Source organism: Erpetoichthys calabaricus, chromosome 10, assembly GCF_900747795.2.
Source record: "Erpetoichthys calabaricus chromosome 10, fErpCal1.3, whole genome shotgun sequence".
Taxonomy (NCBI): Eukaryota; Metazoa; Chordata; class Cladistia; order Polypteriformes; family Polypteridae; genus Erpetoichthys; species Erpetoichthys calabaricus.
Window position 1 is genome coordinate 170545464 of NC_041403.2, and position 22089 is coordinate 170567552.

Sequence of the window (22089 nt, forward strand, 5' to 3'; positions counted from 1 at the left end):
AAGTTTAGGTTTACACGGTGCTTTCTTTTCGAAGTACCTGCACTCATGAATATGTCTGTATGCGTCAGTCGCTCAAATCCCCGCGCTTTGCACCGGCGAAGTACTGCTTTTAAATTTTTATTAAGAAGAAAAGAAAACCTTTTAAAATTGAGGGAAAATATACCAATAACAGTTTGTTAAGGATCTGTTTTTTTGTGAAGCTGCCTTCACTCGAGTGATCACTTCGAGCTGACTTGCTGGCTAACCATAAGCGTTACCTGGTAGGTAACCACCCATACAATCAGATTGTGAATCAGACTACGAATGCCGTGAATGTAATTACCCCGATCTACATGCTGTCAAATAAACGAACCACACGCCGTGGCGCAATTTTTGGGGCTTCGCCTCGCTGACGTCCGAGGTTGGATTCCCGTAAGGGAGTGAAGTGAGTGGGTGGTTACCTACCAGGTAACGCTTATGGTTGGCTAGCAAGTCAGGTAACATCAGCCACGGTGCCTTCAGTTGTGAGAAGCAGATCATAGAATGGATGAAAATAGTTTACTGTCAAATAATGCAAAGAGTACGCGACACGTCTTTCCCCCTTATTCTTGGCTCATCAGGCGTACACACTCACTGCACTCGCTTACGGTAATCGAACCTCGGACGTCAGCGCTAGAGGGGCTTCGCAGCGGTGAAGTATTGCTTTTAAATTTTAATTAAGAAGAAAAGAAAACCTTTTTAAATGAAGTCTTAAAAAGAGGTGTAAAGATATTGACAATAAGCTACGCAAACCCACCAAGACATGCAATCATTTAAATCAAGGCGCGAGTCAAAAAACACCATCCCATAATATTAGTTAACGATTAACACATTTCTATATGTATTGTAAGCATACAATACAACTGATAATATGTAGCGCTTATTTATCTGGTGTACTGACATTTTTGCGCGTTTAACGGCTGAAATCTAACGTGGTTTGTGCCCTTCAGAATGAAAAGAGTTTGCATTTACCTTTTTAATAAAAGGCGAGCTTTTAAGCCTGAGAAATCACCCCGTAAATGCACACGTTTAATTGCACATGTGTTAATATGTATGCTTAGTATTAAAAGACACTCAACAATTACACAGTATTAAAAGACAGTCAACAATTAACGTCATTTACCTTCGTTCCCGCGTTTGACTTGTGCTGTAAATCTCTTCCTCGTTTTCAGTTCACGTGATTACGTAGGAGGCATAATACGTGATGATGCGATATTTGACTCCGCCTCCTCCATTAGAGTATATGGACAAAAAACAGGTTCCAGTTATGACCATTATGCGTAGAATTTCGAAATGAAACCTGCCTAACTTTTGTAAGTAAGCTGTAAGGAATGAGCCTTCCAAATTTCAGCCTTCTACCTACACGGGAAGTTGGAGAATTAGTGATGAGTGAGTCAGTCAAACAGGTTCCAGTTATGACCATTACGCGTAGAATTTCGAAATGAAACCTGCCTAACTTTTGTAAGTAAGCTGTAAGGAATGAGCCTGCCAAATTTCAGCCTTCTACCTACACGGGAAGTTGGAGAATTAGTGATGAGTCAGTCAGTCAGTGAGGGCTTTGCCTTTTATTAGTATAGATAATGCCAGCTTCTGCTGCCAGTGCCACAGCCGCTGGCACTGTTACAGTTCTGTTGCTGGCTTTGTCTCTACATAAAACTCGTAAGTAAGGCTTTTTCCAGAACTAAGGCTGCCATCTTATCGTGACACCCCACATTTAGGAGCCATGTGATGGTAACCAAGGCACCATTACCATGACTGAATCACACAAAATGGTGGGGCCTGTAATCAGAAACCTTCAACAGAGTGCTGTCAAAAAGAAGTGTAAATTGTTAAAAATGAACAATGTTGTGAAATCAATAAATAAGGAGGCAACCACCCCAAAATCACAAAGGGGTGCATTTTATATTTGATTGAGAGACACCAGAACAAAAGGGCCAGAGAGCGCCATAACACATCGCTCATTCTGATGCCCTGCCATGCATACCAGCAGTGTGACGAGCACATGACTCAAGTGGAGGTGCTGGCTTTGGACACAACACCCAGATCACGCCTGCTCTCAGCCCATAACCCAATTTTTGTTCACTTTTCTTTTTTCTCAGAATAAATGTACGTAACCTTTTTTGAGGCATTTAACGTCAAAGAATTGTATGCCTGATATATTTGGATTTTCATTTTATTAATGTTATGTTCTGATCTTCATGGCACCAGTTTGTTCTTCATGGTCGTTTGTGGCACAATGTCCTGTCACAAATGTGAAGCCACCCAAAGTCAATAGGTGTGTAACAAAGGTGCTATATTGGCGCCGACCCAACAGACTGACATGGAGGCACATATAAAATACTCTGAACTTTTATTATTCTTCACCTGTGGGACCCCACAAGCAATACACAGTCCCAAAAGCACTTTAAGGCAACACAAAATACTTGTCTGGCACCACCACTCCCCCCATCTAGCTTAGTCCTCCACCTGCTGACTCTGGTCACTGAGCAGTGGTGGCTGGCCCCTGTTATAGCCCACCCGGAAGTGTTCCAGGTGCTTGACCACCTGGTCCCAATTGCACTTCCGGGTGGGGCTGAAGAATCCAGGCAGCACCCCCTAGCAGCCACACCAGCTCCCAACCAGGCTGTGGAGGACTCCGTGTCCCATGGAGCCCTACGGGAGGAATTGGGGAATCACCATCGGCCAGGGGGGCTGCCACCAAGCGTCCCGGGGGAGGTATTGAGCTGCCCATGGTAACTCCCCTGGAAGACATGCAACAGGGGCATCCCGGCCAGGCATGGGACCCGTCACAGGTGCCATGTCCAAATACTGAGAATACAGTATGTACAACTTTATGCTGTGTTTTTGGCCCTCTAATCTCATGCATAGCAGACATCAACTTGGACTTTAGGTGAGCATTTTGATTGTGGTGAAGGATTTGTTCTGATTGTACGGTGGGGTTGACCTCCCACTGCTGTTTGACGTCGCTTCTCCATCTCCCAGTTTCCTTAACTGACCTTTGTGGTGAACTGGTACCAGGGACACCTCGCTAAGTAAACAGGGCCACCAGAAGTCAAAAAGCAGGCAACAAGAGCAGGAAGCTAATGCCGAGGCCACCGTTCATGTCGTACACAAAGAGAAAGCGCACTAGAAGCCAGGATGAGACCCTGGGTCCCCCCGTCCCACTACCGTTGTTGGCATGAACCGCAGTGCAACCTTGTTGACACAGGTGGATTGTCTGTTTTACATTGAGGACCCCCCCCCCCCCCATCTGTTTGCTGTTACCTCTCATTTTTTTCATTTCTGTCTGCCATCCCAGAATTCCCTGTTTGATGTTTTGTGAGTGTCACAGGCTGCTCGCCTAACTTTCTTTCCCTGCTAGTTCATATCAGGACCAGGATGGCCTCAGTACGTCATAGACAGACAGTTGGCACCTCACCCATATTTCTCGCTCGTTCACATTGGACAGTAAAGACTGCCAATTCTCTCTTCAGCTCTGTCCCTCTTTACCTAAGTTGGAATTCTCATCTTTGTCTTTTCTCCTAGGTGCTCGAGGGTGGCATTGGCGAGCTGACCTCCTCGGTCTTAGACATCACTGACCTGGACGCTCCACCAGATATCCTCACCGTGTCAGTCGTCACCCATCCCCATCATGGGACCATCCTCAAAGCAGTCTATGGCATCCAGGTCAAGCGCTATAAGGAGATGAACCCTGATGTGCGCCAACACAGCTTGCCTGTCCAGAGCTTTACCATGAGTCAGCTGCAGCAAGGTCTTTGTCCATTTGGTCCTTGGCTCGTGCCGTTACTGACACTGTGGTTGTCCTCCTGGCCCTGTGCTGTTCTCTTACATCACATGGATGTATTGTGTGTCTGTGGGGTACCATGGGCCAGACTGGCACCCCCGAGCTAGGTCTAGTTCCCACCTTTTACTCAATACTACTGGGGTAGCCTCTGGCACTTTACTCTGGCCGGCTGTTTTCAGTTTGTGTGTTAAGAGCCCTGCTGAGGTGTGCCACCCTCTTTCTGTGCAATTCCTCTCCATATCTGCCTGTGATTTCTGCCACAACAGAGCTTAGGAAGGAGCGTAAAACGAGCACAAAAGGGCAGGCCTTCACCTTTGTTCAGGTCTGGGCTCACTGGATAGACCTCAGCCTAGCCCCAAACTCAAAAGGCCTGCACAGTTCCTAAACTGGACCCACGACTTTTCAAGTTCAGTGTGTGCAGAGTAAAGGAGGTAAATCATAAACCTCTGGTCCAGGACAACAAAAAGCAAATAGTCCAATAATTGATTTAAAGATTAAATAAAACCAAGGTGGAAGTTAAGGGCTAAAGTAGGTTTTGCCCGTTATGAAAACCGATGTTTGAACAAAGACTGTCAAAGATTTAATGTGCAAAAAAATTACCTTGAGCCAGCAAAGCCCATCGCTGAAATGCAACATCCAGGGCCAGGATTTGATGGAGGTCAGTTGACAAAGGGACACCTGATGGTGGGGTGGGAGTGCTGAAGTTGATATGCCGCCCTTCTTGGCTTCTTCTTTTGGCCTTCCACTTTAGAGTCCAGCTGACCATTAGGTGACCTGTCCTGGTGGCATCAGGTGTTACTGCAGGGTGGCCAGTCCATCCCCAGGCACAGTCCACCAAGGGCACAGGGAGAAGATGCCAGCCCAGAATCGTCTGGTTAATGCTCCTTGGGTTCCTGTCAGGCGCATTCTCTGATCATCTCTCGTCTCCTTTCAGGAATGAAGCTCATCTACGTGCACGATGACACAGAAAGCCTCCGGGACAGTTTTAGCATTCAAGTAACAGATGGCAAGCACACGGTCCAAGGGACGGTGAACGTCCACATCCTGCCGGTCAACGATGAAAAACCTCACTTGTTAAAGTAAGGCTGCCCTGGGACAGACGCCCACCAATATGACTTCTCGAGTGGCTTTATGTGTCTCTGAATCGCTGTCTGGCAGCAGGCCGCACTGTCTTGTAAAGGCCATGAAAGCAGAAGTAATTTCTGTCATTGGCAGGTCTTGTGGATTTCATCGAGGCGTGATCTTTCAGGAGGCCCGTGTCCTCTTCTCCCGAGCCATGCAAATTTTATAGAGCCTTGCGGAGCTCAGATATTCCCACATATCAGAGTACCTGGGCCCCCACTACTGATCCCCTCACTAGAGCTACCAGCGACCATTCCACATTGCTAATTTGCCTTTCTCTTCTTTCTCCTGGGCCAGAAATGCAGGTCTCACTGTGGACGTGGCAGAGAACAAGGTCATCTCCAGTGTGGCTTTGGAAGCAGAGGACAAGGACACTCCTCGGGACCAGCTCGTCTACGTCATCAGCAAAAGCCCCACATTTGGACAGCTGCAGCTCAAGGTGAGCGGTTTAAGGTCCTTGTAATGTCATCAGCTGTTTACGAGGTCACCTGATGTTGAGGTCGCTCTTGGTTTAGTGTTAATGTGAAACTCTGTCACATTGTTTTAGATTAAAGATTAGGTTTGAATGTCTTGTTGATGACATCGTTGCTGTGTCACTTTGAGTCTGCGTCCTTCCCATTGTTGAGTTCAATGGTTGCTGCCAGTTGTGACTGAAGGTGGCACTGTACGTGCAGTTACAATGGCGTCTGCAGTAGTGTTGTGGATGTCAGAAGATCTTAACAAGAGAGTTTAGGGCTACATGTGCTACTGGACAATGGAGATCCCAGACTGGGCCCTTCTGCTGCAGTGTTAGCAGACCCTGCCCAGCAAACACAAAACGATTCACTAAAAAGAGAAGTCAAAAATACAAAAAAGACTGGTCAGACGTAGGACGCTGCGTTTACAAATCTCCATGGCCAGAAAAGTTAAACCAAGTCCTAAATGACCAGGAGATGGGACCAGGAGGGCAAAAGCCAAAACTCCCAAGGGAAGAGACAAAAACAAAGCATCAAAACCAGTCACCATCCAAAAGGTCCAACCCCTGGCCCAAGGGTCACTCCCCGCCATACTTGAAAAGCAAAGGTGTCACCTGACCAGAAACGGGTATGGCAGCCTTCAAGAATACGGCCAAAGCCATGTCACAAAATGGTATCACCAGAATAACTTTAGAACTCTTGTGACTCTGACTGCATGGCAGGATGTCACTTCACTGTACTGGTGACCAAACCACAACCTTGCTTTGTCTTTTGACAGACGAAGGCCGGCTGGCTCCTGTTACTTCCTGGAATGAACTTCACACAGGAGGAGGTGGACATGAATCGCCTGTGGTACCTGCACACGACGCTGCTGGGCTCGGAGGGCCATGACAGCTTCCGCTTTTACCTGACGGACCATGACAACGAGTCCCCTGCTGAGGTCTTCCACATTTCGCTGCTCAATGCCCATAAAGGTAAATCCTGGCAGCATCGATTCCTTGTGACTTGTTTTATGGCTTGCTAAGTTTGCTGGACATTCTCTAGTAGGGGGGAGTCATCTACCACCAGGTGACAAGTGCTGCTCAGGCCCCTGTGTCCTGCTGCTTGACCTCTCGATACACATTTCAGTCAAGGGGCCAATGGCAGACATGCCTGGAGCCAGTGTGGGATGCTGTAGCCTGCTGTCCTTTCTGCTGACCTGAAGAGACCCCAGTGTTGGTCATGAGCTGAGGCTTTAAAGGAGGGAGCTGAACGTTTTTATTTTCAAACATTAGAACAATTTAGACAGAGCCATTCAGCCCAACAAGGCTCACCAGTCCTGTCCACTTCATTCTTCTAAAAAACATCAAGTTGAGTTTTGAAAGTCCCTCAAGTCCTCCTGACCACTACTTGGTCGCTTATTCCAAGTGTCTGTGGTTCTCTGTGTAAAGAAAAACTTCCAAATGTTTGTGCCAAATTTACTCTTAACAAGTTTCCAGCGGTGTCCCCGTGTTCCTGATGAACTCATTTTATCCCCTGGACTAATCCCCTTCATCATTTTAAACTCTTCAGTCAGGTCTCCTCTTCATCACTGTAAAGGCTCATCACTCATCCCCTGTAGCCCTGACTCAGCCCAGTCGCTCTTCTCTGGACCTTCTCTTGTGCTGCTGTGTCCTTTTTGTAGCCTGGACACCCAAACACACACAGGACTCCAGATGAGGCCTCACCAGTGTGTTATAAAGCTTGAGCAGAACCTCCTGTGACTTGTACTTCACACATCAAGGCACTATATAACCTGACATTCTGTTAATGGCTTCTGCACACTGTCTGGAAGTCGATAGCTTAGAGTCCAGGTGTACTTTTGATTTTCAGACCTCTTGTCGTGTATTCAAACCAAACATTTTTACTTCCTATGTGTAACCAGCTTGTTCCTTATATTCCTATCTAATTCATTTATAAATATTAAAAACTAGCTGATTACCCAGTGGCTTCGCTCACTGAGTGCCAGGGAAAAAAACTAAAATGTAGTATTTATAAAATAAGTTTGTTATTTACCAATGTTATTTTTGAACAAATAAAGAGCATTTACAATAAATAGAAATTATATAAATATTAAGTAGTAAAACATTTTGATAAAAGAATGTGAAGAAGATATAAGAAGTGTATAAATTATTAAACAGTCAAACATTAACATTTAAGAAGTAAAGATACACTGAGTACTACTGCAGTGGTTTCAGGCGACCTACCTGCTTGACAACCTTACACTATGTGCCTGTGATTTAAGCAAAAAATTATTGTGAGGAATGTGGACGCTGCCTTTCCGTGCTTAGCGAGCAGAAGGTCCAAACAATTCCCAAGTCTAATACTTCACATGAAGAGGTCCGTATATCTTTTTAGATATAAACCCTCCATTTTCTTAAAAGAATTCATCACAAAAGCAACCTTGAATGTTGGGGGGTTTTAGTGACCCAAATTCATCTTAAGGGACAGTAAGTAGCCGTGCACCACAATTTACCAAGAGAGTCCCACTTCAATAGCGCCGATTACACTTATTCTCAAAGATTTCCACTGTCCCAGGAGCCGACGGGGCACTTGAAGTGTGACAAACAGTACGAGAAGAGAGGACGCTGCCCGAAACTGCGAAGCTGCTGACCAGGAGGAAAAGCCCTACATTCCGCGCCTCCCAGCGTCCACTTTGTTCTTACGAGCCCTCGCCGCTGAAGGTGGTCTCGTCTTCACATTGTTTACAGCTCAGCGCAGTTAAAAAATAGAAAGACGCAAAGCTGTTTCCTTCATCTCTCTTACTATTAAGGTGTAGCGCGTTCCTCTTAAGTTGAATGAGGAGCCCAGCACACACAAAAATCTCCTACTCTTAGGAAAATGAATTCTATTAAGTATGGAACCCAACCAAACCTTAGCCCTAATTTGATATCCTCATCTTGGTGTTGTCTTTTATGAATTTATACAAAGGAAATAATCACCCCAACAATTCTTTAAACAATCAAAAAAGAATATATTATAAATCAAACAAAACAATAAAGACCCTTTAAATCCTTGTCAAATCTATAATAAACCCTAATTAATATGCCACCCCTTAAACACTCTATAATATAGTCCCCAGAAAACGGCGAAACAGCAAAGAAAGAAAGCAAGGAAAAGAAATGGAAAATGACCTTATTTACAAACAGCCCAAATATATTCACAGTACTTAATCCTGTATTACATCTATATACAAATATAAATTAGACACACACACAATCCCCAGATGTTTTTATATCAACTTTGTTTTAAAGTCTAAATTCACTTGGCCTGGGAAATCTGCAGTGAATCCAGTGATCCAGTCAGACACGTTCCGCTGACTCGTATACTGAATTTAAATGTAAAAAGCGATCTCACCGGCCTGGCGACGATTCCTTTGTTGAAGGAAGAAGTCTGTCTTACCCAGGTGTCTCGGCGTTAGCGTCCGTCTAAGGCCGACGCCCGCACCATAACAGCAAAGTAAAGCCGTGTGCTCCGAAGGTCCTTCTAGGTTAGCCGGCACTCCTTCTCCGTGCACCCAACCGTCCTTATTACGGAGTCTCACTTGCTTTACCGCTGGCTGCTTCTTTACATTCACCTTCCCAGCTCCTTATTTAAACAGTCTTTTCTTCTTTTCAATATCAATAAAATAACTCACACAAATAATAAGTTCCTATATTATAATATGTTCTGTGGTCATACGTCATTTCCGTTTCAAACACGAAAAGAGTTTTATTTATATAGATACCAGCAGCCCCAGCACTGCCCCCTGCTGGACACCATTCTTAACATCAGCCAATTCTGATGAGGTTCCTCACACCATCACCCTCTGCTCTCTGTGTCTGAGCCAATTCCTCACCCATCTACAAACATCACCCTGAACTGCCACTTCTTCTGGTTTGATGCCTACACTCTGATGTGGCACATTCTCAAATGCTTTCTGAAAGATGAGATAAATAATCTCGGGTGCTCCACTCTGGTCGTATCCTTTTGTTGTTTCCTTATAGAATTCCATCATGTCAGTAAAATATGGCCTCCCTCTTCTGACCCCTTCTGCTGATTGTTCCTAATAACTATGTGCTGCTCAGTCTTATCCCTAATAATTCCTTCCATTAGTTTTCCTGTGAAGCACGTTAAGCTTACTGGCCTCTAGTGGCTTGGATCTGCACAGTCATCCCTTTTTATATAATGGGATGGTATTTGTCATTTTCCAGTCCTTATGAATTTCCCCAGTGTGCAGTGACTTTCTAAAAACATGTGTCAAAAACTTAGCGGTAGATATTATCTGGTCCAGGAGATTTGTTTGATTTCAGCCTGTTTAATCCACACAGCTCTTCTCTCTCTCTCTCTCTCTCTCTCTCTCTCTCTCTCTCTACAATTTCCAAATCCCTCAGTACCCCCTTAGTCGTCCCATCTCCTGCTGCGAGGTTATCCACTTCCTCGTTTGTGAACACCTTCATAAAATGTGAGTTTAGGACATCTGCTGTTTCCCTGTCTGTATCTTTTAATCCCCCGTTACTATTCCTGATGCACTTCACCTCCTCCTTGACTGATCTTTTGCTATTAACGATCTCTTATACCTTATCTGCTATTTTCCTCTCCAACTGTCTCTTAACCTCCGTGATATCCTTCTTAATGGCTGCCCTCATGTCCTCATACGAGTTGTTAGTCTGATACGTCTTATTCGTCGTTTTTTTTTTTTTTTTTTTTTTGGCAGCTTCGTTTTTAACTTTTTGTTAACCCACTACAGAGTTTTTTTGATGTCCTATTAATTCCACATTTTGGTGTGTACCTGTCCTGCATTCCATGTAAAACATTTCTAAACCTGTTCCTCTGCTCCTCGACTGTCTCCACACTTTAAAAGCTTATCCCAGTCCATCCTCCTTAGACTTTGCCGCATTTGCTCAAATGTTGCCCTACTAAAGTTCAACTTAACATTTTGAGTCTTTGCATCCGCACTCTTCCAAAATACTGAGAATTGTATTATATTATGGTCATGTGACCCTAGTGGTCCAATCACCTGTACACCCTCAGTTGTAAATGCTAAATCCTGACAGGCTTCACCCCCACATTGGTGCTTTAACATGCTGTGTTAACGAACAGTCACTGACATTAAATCTAAAAATTCTGCTGTTTGCAAGGTTAACCCAGTTACTATTCGGATAGTTAAAGCCCCCCATGACTATAATATCCCCCTGTAAACTTGCCTACTTATTATTACTAAAAAGATGTGTGTTGAACTGACTGTCTGCATCTATAACACACTCCTAAAATTAGGCCTCTTTCCCTAATGCTTTCCAGGCGAAGCCACACGTCCTCACTAAGATGGGGCTCATTGTCAAACTGAAGAGGACTTACTTTTAACTGGGCATCTGGAGGACAAATGGTCAAGGGAGTGGACCAGAGGCTGTTGGAATGGGGAGGGGTGCATTTTGGGGTGTTGGAGGTGGGTACACACAGTGGGCACCCCCGTCTGATAGGAACAGTAAACGGGACTGTCACATAGGGCAGCCAGTTCATTGTTTGCTACTTGGAGATGTGTGCTCCTCGTGTTTCTTACGTATTTATTTAGTTAACCCACTTGGGTTTTATTCTGGGCTCAGGGACAGCCCAATAGCGCCCCCTGCAGCTTATAGTGTTCACATATCCAGCATGGCAATCGGGTGGCATCCAAAGCTACCGATCAAAAGCTGAGTGACAGGCTTACATAAGAGTGCGGTGACCGTTTGCTTGCCAGTTTGGGAAGTGGGCAGTGAATTCAGAAACTGAATCCTTTATTAATCTTACAGGAAATTACTTGGGTCACAACTGTATAGATAGACAAACACACAAGTGACACGAAGAGCAAATATAAAAAATAAGATGAACAGAATATAAGAGATCAAACTACAGTAACTGCTCATTTACCCTGCTGTACAGTTACATGGTGAATGAAATCTAATGGATCCTAAATCTCAAGCTCACTAAGAGTACAGCGCGCTGAGCAGGACGTCTCTCACATCATCATTTTGCACATTTTGAGTAAAAAAGGTTGGGAGTTTGATCGTGTTGGTGAAGAAAGAAATGTAGCCCACTAAGTAAAGCTAAAATTTTAAACTTGATTGTTTCCATCATGTCGGTGGGATCAAAAGTTCAGGCCAGGGTGGGTGAGCTCTTCATGGTGTCACGCCAGCCAGCACTGCAGGGTTCAACTTGTGGCACACTCTCTCTATCCATTCGGGTTTTTCCTGTTGTATCCCACATCGCCAAGCGGAGTGTGTTGTGTGGTGTCGGGGTGTGTGTGACAGTGCACTGGCCTCCCCATCCAGGCCCGACTCCCATTTTGTACACCAGTGACGTCAGATGGACAGTTTACAGGTCTAGTGCCAGGAGAGCTGCGACTGCATTCCAGATAGATAAAGTTGTGCCAGTGTAAGAGAGGCTTTCTCTGCCTTGTGCTTCTCAGCTTGTTAACGCTTGGGTCGGCTTGAGTGAAAGTGAAAGAGACCCCTGGAGATGTAAATGTGGGTCCTTCATGCTTACCCATTCTTGAGCTAATAAATTCCGTGGATGGTGCAGTAGAAGTATTACTGGATGGATGGCCACGCTCCCTTTTGTCATTTGTCTCGCTAATTTATGTACAAAGTGGAAATGTTTGGGAAATGAGGAGTGACACATGGCACCTCCCCCCAGTAATCATGACAAATCCAGAGGGCAGGCCGACACTTTGCCGACTTCCTCAGATGTGCCCTTCTGTCTGTCTGTCTGCCCGCTGACTCCTTCTAACTTGCCTCCCTTTTCTCCTTTTTAAGGTGACATTGCTCTTCTTACCAAACCCGTAACTCTAACAGAGGGTGACAAGGTCACCTTGACGACAGATGTTCTTCTGGCAACAGATGGCACTGGCAGAGCGGAGGAGCTGCAGTATGCCGTCTCGGCACCACCTGCCCACGGTCACATCGAGTTCATCAATTATCCTGGCCTCCCCATCACCGACTTCAGCCAGTTGGATGTGGCGGCCCAAAAAGTCTGTTATGTGCATGACAACAGTCACGAGACGGGAGACGATTTCTTGAGGTGAGAAGGAATAGCTGCTGAGGGGTGGCAGCAGAGATATGAGGGGTGGCAGGTCTGGGGCAACGTCACCGAGTTCTTTAGCTCTCCGAGTCCCTGGAAAAAGGTGGCAAGACATGCCGAGGAGCAGTCAGGGAGCCCCTGGAGAAGTGCTAAACAGGAGGGGGTTCATTAAAGTTAGACAAAAGGACATAACCATATAAAAGGGCAGACATGTGGCCACAGGGTGAATTTGGGAGGGACCTTCGGATCAAAGATACAGCTTTGGGGGAGGCCGGGATTGGAAACTGGAGATCTCAAAGACTGGCCTTACAGGTTTGACAGAGGAGGCGAAGGCCACATCTCCATCTGTGGTAAGAGATCAGTCGTGTTGTGAGAAAGATGCTGGGCAAACACCTCAGCGATGGGTCAGGGGTGGCTTTTGGGGGTTAGGGTTCTGTGACAAGGGGTGAGCTACATCAGCTGAAATCGCAGACCAGGGAGTTTGGACTGGGAACGAGATACATGAGGCACAACTTGTGGTCTCCGGTCAAAAGGGCAACGAACAAGCAGAATCCTCAGTCCAGAGAGAGAGCGCATGAGCCGCGCGCACACTGGTTTGATTTGTTACTCATCTGAAGTACGCTGGGGAATGAGAATCACAGAGCAGAGGCAGCCAGTTGGCGAGTGGGGCACAGCAGATGGCGCTGTTGTGCAAGAATTCAATCGGCAGTGAGCCATCCTCAAGGCCGAGAGAAGAGCGCTTGTTGAAAGGTTCGTAGCAAACTCCCCTTTGTCGTCATAATGCACGTTTTACAGTTTTCCATGATACTGTTCTAGATAGGAAATGCCTTTTTGGATTCTATGACATTTCTTTGTACCTGGTGCAGCTTGGCTGTTTGTTTTTGGGTTACTTGGTCAGGCTATGGAAAGTCTCCTTGGCCTTTGTTTGGTGCAGCCCCAACTGTTCTGTTCTGCTTTGGGGTTGAAAGCTGAGCATGAACTTGCACATCTCGCTGTTGTGCAGTAGTCGTCATTGTGTGCATGAATCACAATTACTTTTTATTTTCTTTAGCATTATTTAAATGACATCATCACAGTGGCTGCCAGCCGAATTCATTGTCAAATGCCGTGTCTTTCCTTCATCCCCTTATGTCACCACTCTGATCTTCCACATCTTCTGCTCCAATGCCCTTTCCTCTGCTGTGCCCTCTGATTGCACATTAACGCCACCAACACTGCCTTACACGACTCACTCGGCGTCAGATGTAATGCCATCTTTGTTCACTTTCCCCAACTCAAGCCAGGATCCGTCCCATGACTCCCTGCTGGCCATGAATTTCAGCAGATAAACGGCTTTCATAAATGCTGCTCAGGAAGTGCTTCCTGATCTCACACTCAGACACACACATGATTGACTCCAGCCCTTCTGACGCTCTCTTTTTGGAAGCCATGCCGCCCCACCACAATTTTCATGCCAAAACTGCAGCTGGTAGCAACCTTGAGCATGATGTCTGCGACCATGAAAAATGCACACATGATGGCATAAACATGACGTCACCATCAAAGCAAAAAAAGCCAAAGGTTGGCATTTAATGAGCATTGATGACGGAAAAAAACAGAAGAACGAGGCGATTCATAACAGTATCTTAGACTGGATTATGTTTGAAAGAAGGAAAAAACAGAAAAAGGTGAATGTGGCGTACTCCTGAGTAACCACTCACCACAGCAGCAAATGCATCCATCAGTGGGATTTTTTGACTGGCATGGTCTGAGCCCCCTCATGGCTCCATCCTCAGCTTAGCCAGCAGACGCTCAGGAGACTTGACAGCCCTTAGGATTTCTTTATTCTGAGGATTTCCTGGTGCAGCACTTCCTTATGAGGGTAGAGGTGGATGCCTGTGACGTTGGGTCTGGCGTTGTTTAGTCTACACCTCTGGACTGCTCATCCATTAGGACGATCTGGACGAGAACAGGCCATTCAGCCCATAAAGCTCGCCAGTCCTATCCACATGTCCTCCTGTCTTCTTGGTCACTTATTCTGAGTGTCTGTGGTTCTCTATGTAAAGAAAAACCTCCTAATGTTTGTGTGAAGTTGACCCTTAACAAGTGTCCGGCTACGTCCCGTGTTCTGGATGAACTCATTTTAAAATAACGGTCTTGATCCCCTGGACTAATTCCATTCATCCAGTGCCAGTTGTTCCTTGAGCTCTCAAATGCGAACTCCAAGGTGGACGGCCAGAAGCCTTTGGCTAAAGTCTGAGTGACTTGAGTGTGGAGATTTGTGGCTTGTTCTGAACTCGTTTTGTTTCATCACCAAGTTTGATGTTGACCTGATGAAAGAACCTCTGCAAGACGGGCCAGAGGAGATTTGGAATGCCAACGGGACCGTTTTGAGTTTGTGCGGTTCACATCCCAAACGACAGGGTAGCCAGATTAAAGATGTCAGTCACCGAACGCAATGCGTAAGAATTGGATATGAAAGAGCGAAGACAACATGTCAAGATCTGGTGTGTGTTTCAGAGTTTTGTTTTGGGGGTTTTTGAGATCGTTGACATGCTGTAGGTTTTTCTATTGGTTGCTTTTTAAACGTTGAACATAAATCATTTTTGTTATTCCACGATGCCATCTTGTTTTTCCCCGTTTTGTGAGTCTGGTCAGGAGCTAGGGTGGGCCGGGGGACTGTGTTTATGGAGGTCTCAGACACACACACTTGAAAAGCAGGTGGCTCAGTGGCCTCATTGTCCAAGTTTATGGGAGGCGTCCCATTTTGAGTCTGGTCGCCCGTTGGCTTTGAGCTCTTTTCTGACGGTGATTTACATTCGTTCTTTCATTTTGGCTCCGTCACGTAAACTGTTCAGGCTTCTTCTCTCCGTGCTCCGTCTTACGTAGCTTGCCGTTCTTGACCTCGCTTGATCCCCTGCTCTTGGCAGTCAGTACACTGAATATCCTCTCCTTGTCTCACCGGCTCCAGAAAGTTTGAAAGCGTCGCTGATGTCACGTGTTGTGATCACGGCAGATATGTGACGGCAGTGACGCCTTTGTGTACTGCAACCCACCACCAAGCACATGATGACTGCGTAGAAACATTGGAACTGAAACAATGAGTCATTTTCAGAAGAAGAAAATGAAGTTGGAATTAAAAGCAAAACGTGAACATTTATTTGTAAACCTTGAAATCTTGTCCCAGGTTACTCAGGGGCGCTTATTGTAGCAGGGGTCCAGGAGAAAGGCCACCTTAGCAGGTCTCCGATGAGCAGGCTCTGAGTCTTTGTAACCAAGCGGTGGGCAAACAGGGAAGGCCGCTTTGATTTGTAAAACTGAAACTCGTGATGGGAAGTTGGTCGTCTCTTCTTGGTGAAACCATGCTGGGTGGCAGTGTTCCCTTCATACGTCGCCTTTGGCTCTTCTCGTTCCATGTTCTGGGACTGTCTGAGGGTCACCGCTAAGGGGTCTCGCGCTGCCCAATGGCACCTCGCGGTTTGGGGCCACATGGTGGGCAGCTCCATTTATTCAGATCTATTCAGTCCATGAGCTGGCAGGGCCGGGTGGCGACGTGGGGTGGGATGGCCACTTCTGTGGCAGCACCTTGTTATTTTTAAAACTTTACAAGTGTTCTGTAAAATGAGCTCAGTTTGATTCTTTGATCATAAAAGTATTCAATATGAAAGGTGCTATATAGAAGAAACAACATTGACCTGCTGTATTTAATGCCACGCACGTGCTTGCCAGGCTTTGTCCCATGCTGGGGTCTTTAAGGCCAAGAGCCTCTGCCAGCCCATCCTTGCAGCACCACTGTACGTGTGACAGGCCTTTACGTGGCGGTTTACTGACTCCCCCAGCAGGCAGGCCATGCCAGCGGTGCTGCAGACTTGGCCAACTGCATTCCCACAAATGCACAAGCGGCATGCCATGCTGCCCTCGGAAGTTTCAGGTCCTGGAAACAGTTTCTTTGGCAAGAAGGAGAACGAAGTAAAGGAGGCTTTGATTTTAACTTAAAGGAGTCTCGTGTCTCTTGGCTCCGACGACAACACCCTAACAGAATTGACGCCAACTTGTGTTAGCTGCCTTCTGCTGCGTGATTCTTGCCAGCCGCCTCACTTTTCTCGTCTCTTTTGCCCGTCACTTGGTGGAAGGTAATTTCTGCAAAGGCTTCGGCGTCTTTTTCTTCTTGTTACTGCGACGGCCGCTGTGCACTCTGTCACTCTGTTCCCATTTGTGCCATCTGTTGCGGTGGCGCTTGATGCCAAACACAGCTCAGTGTTTGAGGGGAGAGAGGGGGCTATCAGGGTTCCCCTGCATTTCTCGTACACACACACTCACATATGTAACTTACCAGATGAAGTGGGCTATTGGAGTGTGGATGGATACGTGTTGGCCGCCCTCTTCTTTGATTAGAGCACAGTGATGATGCCCTTGACAGGACCTTCCTGGGTCTTCATGCCATTCTCAGTCTTGCTAATATGTGGATTTAGGCCTCGAGGCTCAAAGGGTCCAAAGGACAAAACAGTCATCAAAAGGCCGAAGGTCTAAACTCTCAAATAGGGTTAAATGGTGAAGAACGCTAAAGCACTCAAAGAAAAGGCGCAAGGCCAAGATAGTCTAGAAATACTCAAAAAGGCAGAAGCATTTGAAAAATCATCAAAGGGGGACAGGAAAGGGGGTCCTTTGGCCAAACCGAGCAAAGGGTTTAGATTACAGTTTACTGATTAATAAAGAATATCCAAAGACTACAATTCTCCAAATTCCCAGAGTAGTTCAAAGAACTGCATTACCAAAAAATACAAAAGAAAAGAACAAAAGGGCAGACCAGTGAAGGGAAAAATCCAAGATGCTAACCAGAAATGTAAACCGGAAGAGAGAGCCGAGGAGCACAGCTTGGCCAATGGGGGGCTTCATGTGGGGCTTTTGAAGGCCAGGAACTGTGGTGAACTTGTGGAAATGACAGGATTTACAAAAAAGAAAAACTTCGGAGCAGCCCTTGTGAAGACCCTCGAGAGACCCCTTCGGCGGGTACCAGCAGCGCTGGCGTCCTCAGGACACTCACAAAAGGGCCCCGTCACCATCAGTAGGCCTGGCTGCCTGTTAAACCCTAAAAGGAACTAAATAAATGAGCGTATTAACAAAATTCACACAACAACTGGCAAAATACAGAAAAGTTGTCTGAAAAGAGACGAGAGCTAAATTCAGATGTTGAGTCCAAAACTGATTTGACGTCGGACTCGACTCCATTTCTCCCCGATGCTCCGTACTTCTGTAAGCAGCAGCACCGCGCAGTTGTCCTCATTGTGACCGATTCTCGTGCTCTGTGACATCGATTGTCACCCCAAGTGGCCCTCCCGCCTCTTTGGATGTGACGGTGATCACCCGCCGCTGTTGCTTCAGGACGTCTCGTGACCCCCGTCAGTGCTGCCTGGCCCTCTGGGTGGAGTCCACAGGGTTTGTTGCTTTTATTTTTTTTTCCATTTCCATTTCTGCTCATTTTCCGTTTCCAGAAGCTTCTCCATCAAGGCCCACAAACGTTTTAAGTGGGGGCCTCCCATTCATCAGGGTCCGCTGTCTGTGGGTGCGTCGGCTCCTCCTGCAGTCCACAAAGGCCGCGTCACCTGACGAGAGGCGTGATGTCGTCGTTTGACGGCGAATGATGAATGGAGATTATTAGCCGGATGATGACTCCTGGCCGGGCTCCGCACGCTGCTTTCCAAAACGTTTTTTCAGGAATTCTTCCACATAATTAGCCTCTGCAGTGAGACCCTTTGCCAGATGCTGCACGGCTCTGGTGTGAAAGCGATGGCCTCGTCTCTCCTCTTCCCCGGATCTTCATTTATCAGCGGATGGCCGGTGAGGCGGACGGCCAAGTGAAGATCAAGCACGTAATTTGCTGTTGGTGTCGGTTTTCCTCTTAGTGATGCTGAAGAGGATGGCTGCCATGGTCTTCCTCACATGGACAAACCACACTGAACTGTCCGGATATTGTGGTGTTCACGGGAGGGCGGCAGTGAGGTGAGCTGACCGTCACAGGACCGCAGGCTCTTCCTGGTTGCGTCCGTTTCATTTTTATTTATTGATTTATTTTATGAAGTTGTTTGGATTGACGGAGAATTCACTTTTATTGTTTTCAGCGTGGCTTTGAAAAGATGCCAATGACATTTTGGCTTTCTTAGGAGGCCTCCATTTTAGCTGCTGGCCGCTAGGACCCAATTCCATGATCTTTGGGGGCTGCAGACGCCTTACAAAACATTCAAAGGTTCAATTCTGAGACTCGACTTGAGCCTTGGTAAACTGTTCACCACCTCCACTCCTTGCCCTCTTGACCTGCCATTCCTCTGTGGACCCCTGCCTGCACTAAATGGCTCATCCCATCCAGTGTGGGGGGGTTAAGTTTCGACTCCCACCCTCTGTGGACTGCCCTGGCCTACCTATTGCTTCCTTCCCAGAGCCCAAACCCTGTGGCCCTTCCTTCAGTGTGATGGCCCTCCTCTGCACCCTGGGCGCTGCCTTCTGGGCTGTTAGAAGAGGCCAAGAAGAAGCCATTTGAGAAGGAAACGGGAAGTAGGCGAGGGCGTGTTGTCACATTGTCGGAATTGAGAAGAGAGACCACCTCGCAAGTGTCCGCTCAAACAGCCACCGTCACAAGCCACATCGATGGCAGCCCCTGGCATATATGGAGAATGGCACATAATGGCAGTATGAACGGTAAAAAGGCTGCCAAGGCGATGTCATCATCACCGTGATAAAAAGAAGTTAAGAAGTCAAATCAAAAATGTTTCCGTTTCGTGATGTCTTTTTGGGCACGTCGTGTCGGTTTTGTCTGAGGGCACTCTCCTCGCTCTCCTTTGCTTTGCTTAAAGACTTTTCATCCATCCATTTTCCAACCCTCTATATCCTAACTCTCGCTCTTTTATTTCTTTTATTCAAAACAACTCGTTCAACGTTTGAGCTACGAGATTTGTTTGATGAACCCCATTTGGACTAACAGAATGTTCTTTCATTTCATCAAGTGGAAGAGATTTTAAGGGCAATTCCAGAGAAGAAGGTGGCAGGCTGGCAGGTGAAGTCCACGTCAGATCAGCCATCAGGTTGACTACACAGTAACAACTCGAACGACACAAACCTTAACGCCATGAAAAGGCCGTGCAGCGTCCGCTCACAACGACCAGCTGACAAATGAGCTGCAGTGCTGCCATCGATCACGTGACCTGTGGTGCCATGGTGACACCACTGACAAGATGAATCAAAATGAGCCCCAAAGCCTGTCACCCTGGGCCTGTCCCTCGGTGCAGTGACCGGAGTTCAATACCCTGTGGCAGCCCTCGGGTCTTTTTGGATTATTTGAACGTCGGTGTGGCATCTGTCTGGTGTTAGCCGTCCTTCAAGGTAGAAAGAGCAGATGGCAAAACAATATTTTATATAGCGCCTTTCTGTCGAGATTTACTGCAAGAATGTACAGGTGGGTGAAGTGACCCGTTTGGGCCAGAAAGACACCCTTGACTGCCTGTGGTGGTCCGTGGTGGCCCAGGATCCTCATTCAGGTCTTGTTCTCAGGGTTCTCTATTTTCTCCACAGCTTCGTGGTCAGCAACGGCTTGACAACCAAGTCCGGCTCTCTCAAGTTCGTCATTAAGCAGGTGGACCGCATCCCCCCCACGTTACTTCGGAACAGAGGTTTGCAGCTTCTTGAGGGCACCACGGTGACCATTGGTCCGGAGACCCTGGAACTCGGCGACCCCGACACGCCAATGAACCGACTCGTCTACTCCATCAGCCAGCACCCTCGGCACGGCCAGCTCCTCCTAAAGGGCAGGACTCTGGCAGTGGGCAGCTTCACTCAGCTGGACGTGAACAACATGGATGTGACGTATCGGCACGACGGGGGCAAAGCAGAGGTCGACCACTTTGGGTTTGTTGCCTCGGATGGAACCAACGATGGCTTCCTGTTACATGGACAGCTGCGCAAGGAGCCGATGACCTTTACTGTACAGGTGAGTTCGGGCAGGATTACGTTGTGTCTGTGCCCAGATGTGCGTGGCAAGGTGTGCCCAGTGGTAAGCAGTGCATTCCAGTATTGGCTACAGGCCCCTTCTGGATGACAGTGCGCCATCCTTCATGACACTGTCACAGAAAATCCTTAGTGAATCAGAGCAGAGGCCGTCGAGGGGCTGCTGACCTGACGGCCGTCTCTACCACCGACTTATCGGTATTGACCTGTCGGAGGTGCTGTTGAGTCAAATATTTCTTAAAGCCTGGCATTAACGCGCCCGCCCACACTTGACATGGCATGGCTTCTTTTGTGCTCTGAGACAGTTTTGAGAAGCGTGCCACTAAAAATAAATGAAACCAAATTAGCTTAGTGGTCCCTCAATGGCCATCATCCAAAAATGAAACTAGAGGGTCTGAAAGGCGCCATATACTGGCTGGAAGGCAGAGATCAGATACCAGCCCTGCTCTCCATGGTGAAGATGTCCTGGGGCTGCCACAGGGCAATTCAAGCTCGTCAGATTATGGGACGCCATGCATAGGAGTGGTTGGTCTCAACACTGTCCGATAAGTTTGTGTCTCTTACAATGACGGAAATTTAAGGAGGGCAACCAAATGCCATCTTGAATAGCCTGATAGTATTTCAGTCACAGCATTGAAGGACCCAAGACAGACCCCCCAATATCGCGCGTGAGGCGGACACGCAAGAATGAGCTCGCTGTCACAGGCCCTTAGCGCTGCCCAGAAAGTCATCTGGGTGCCTGAATCGGTTGGTCCATTTTGTAGAGAGCTGGTCCCAAACAGACCTTGCTGGGTGTCTTTAGCGGGTTTAGTAGCCCTGGCATGAGCCATGCCTGCCACTCCAATGCCCAGCCTGACCTGGCCTTCCAGGACGTGTAGCTCTGGCACCGAGTCATGGAGTATGTGCCAGTGCCCACAATGCCTGACCTAACTAGTAGACCTGGCAGGGCTTGGTGTAGCAAGCGCCATCATTTATGCTATTTACCTCCTCCTCCTCCTCCTTCTCCACCACTGCTCCCACTCTTTTCCAGTCCTCAGGAAGTCAGGTGACACAATGCCACTCGTCACCAAAGTAACCTGAAATTCTCAGAGGTTTTCAGTAACTGCAGGCCTAAAAATGGGGCATAGAGGGCAGGGCCCTGGCACAGGCCTCCATTCTCACCTTGCCTTTGACATTGGCCCAAGAAGGTCCCGTGACCTCAGAAGATGCAGCTGTGTGAGCGCCTTTGGACAGAGTAGGTCGAGCGGACGGCACACTGCCGATGCCACCTGCGCCTTTGTTTAGGGGTTCACAGATTTCTTACGAGGCTTGAAGGCAACCAAAGCCAACATTTCCCAAATTCTGTTTACAGCGAGAGATATGTCGGGTTTTCAAGGCCACAGAACAGAAGTTGGCACGTCCTTTGGCATAGCACTCTGCCGAAACACAAGCAGTCAACGCAGATGGCACAGAAAAAGGGGTGGCAGGGGCACACAAATGGCTTCTGTCAAAAAGGCAGTGTCTTAAAACACAGAAAAGGAAAACTCTGGAGGGCAACGGCCTTCTGTTAGGGTGCTGAAAGGTTGTAGTGGTCACCAGGCCACCCTAACCCGCCTGAGCCAACGCTCCTTTGTGCCAGCCACCGGTTCACAGACGAGGATTCTCTATCCTGGTCTTCCATTACTGGCACTTTAAGGTGGTCCC

At 47.3% G+C, this 22089-nt stretch overlaps 1 protein-coding gene across 1 annotated transcript in view; it reads left to right on the plus strand.

Annotated features, from left to right (window-relative positions):
- Nucleotides 1-22089, plus strand: part of frem1b (Fras1 related extracellular matrix 1b) — a 93029-nt gene that overhangs the window by 49854 nt on the left and 21086 nt on the right. Inside the window, exons 20-25 of the mRNA XM_028812487.2 lie at nucleotides 3544-3769; nucleotides 4737-4881; nucleotides 5222-5363; nucleotides 6158-6353; nucleotides 12168-12432; nucleotides 19975-20389. Of these exons, the coding sequence (XP_028668320.1) occupies nucleotides 3544-3769; nucleotides 4737-4881; nucleotides 5222-5363; nucleotides 6158-6353; nucleotides 12168-12432; nucleotides 19975-20389 (1389 nt within the window). The remainder of the gene's footprint in view (nucleotides 1-3543; nucleotides 3770-4736; nucleotides 4882-5221; nucleotides 5364-6157; nucleotides 6354-12167; nucleotides 12433-19974; nucleotides 20390-22089) is intronic.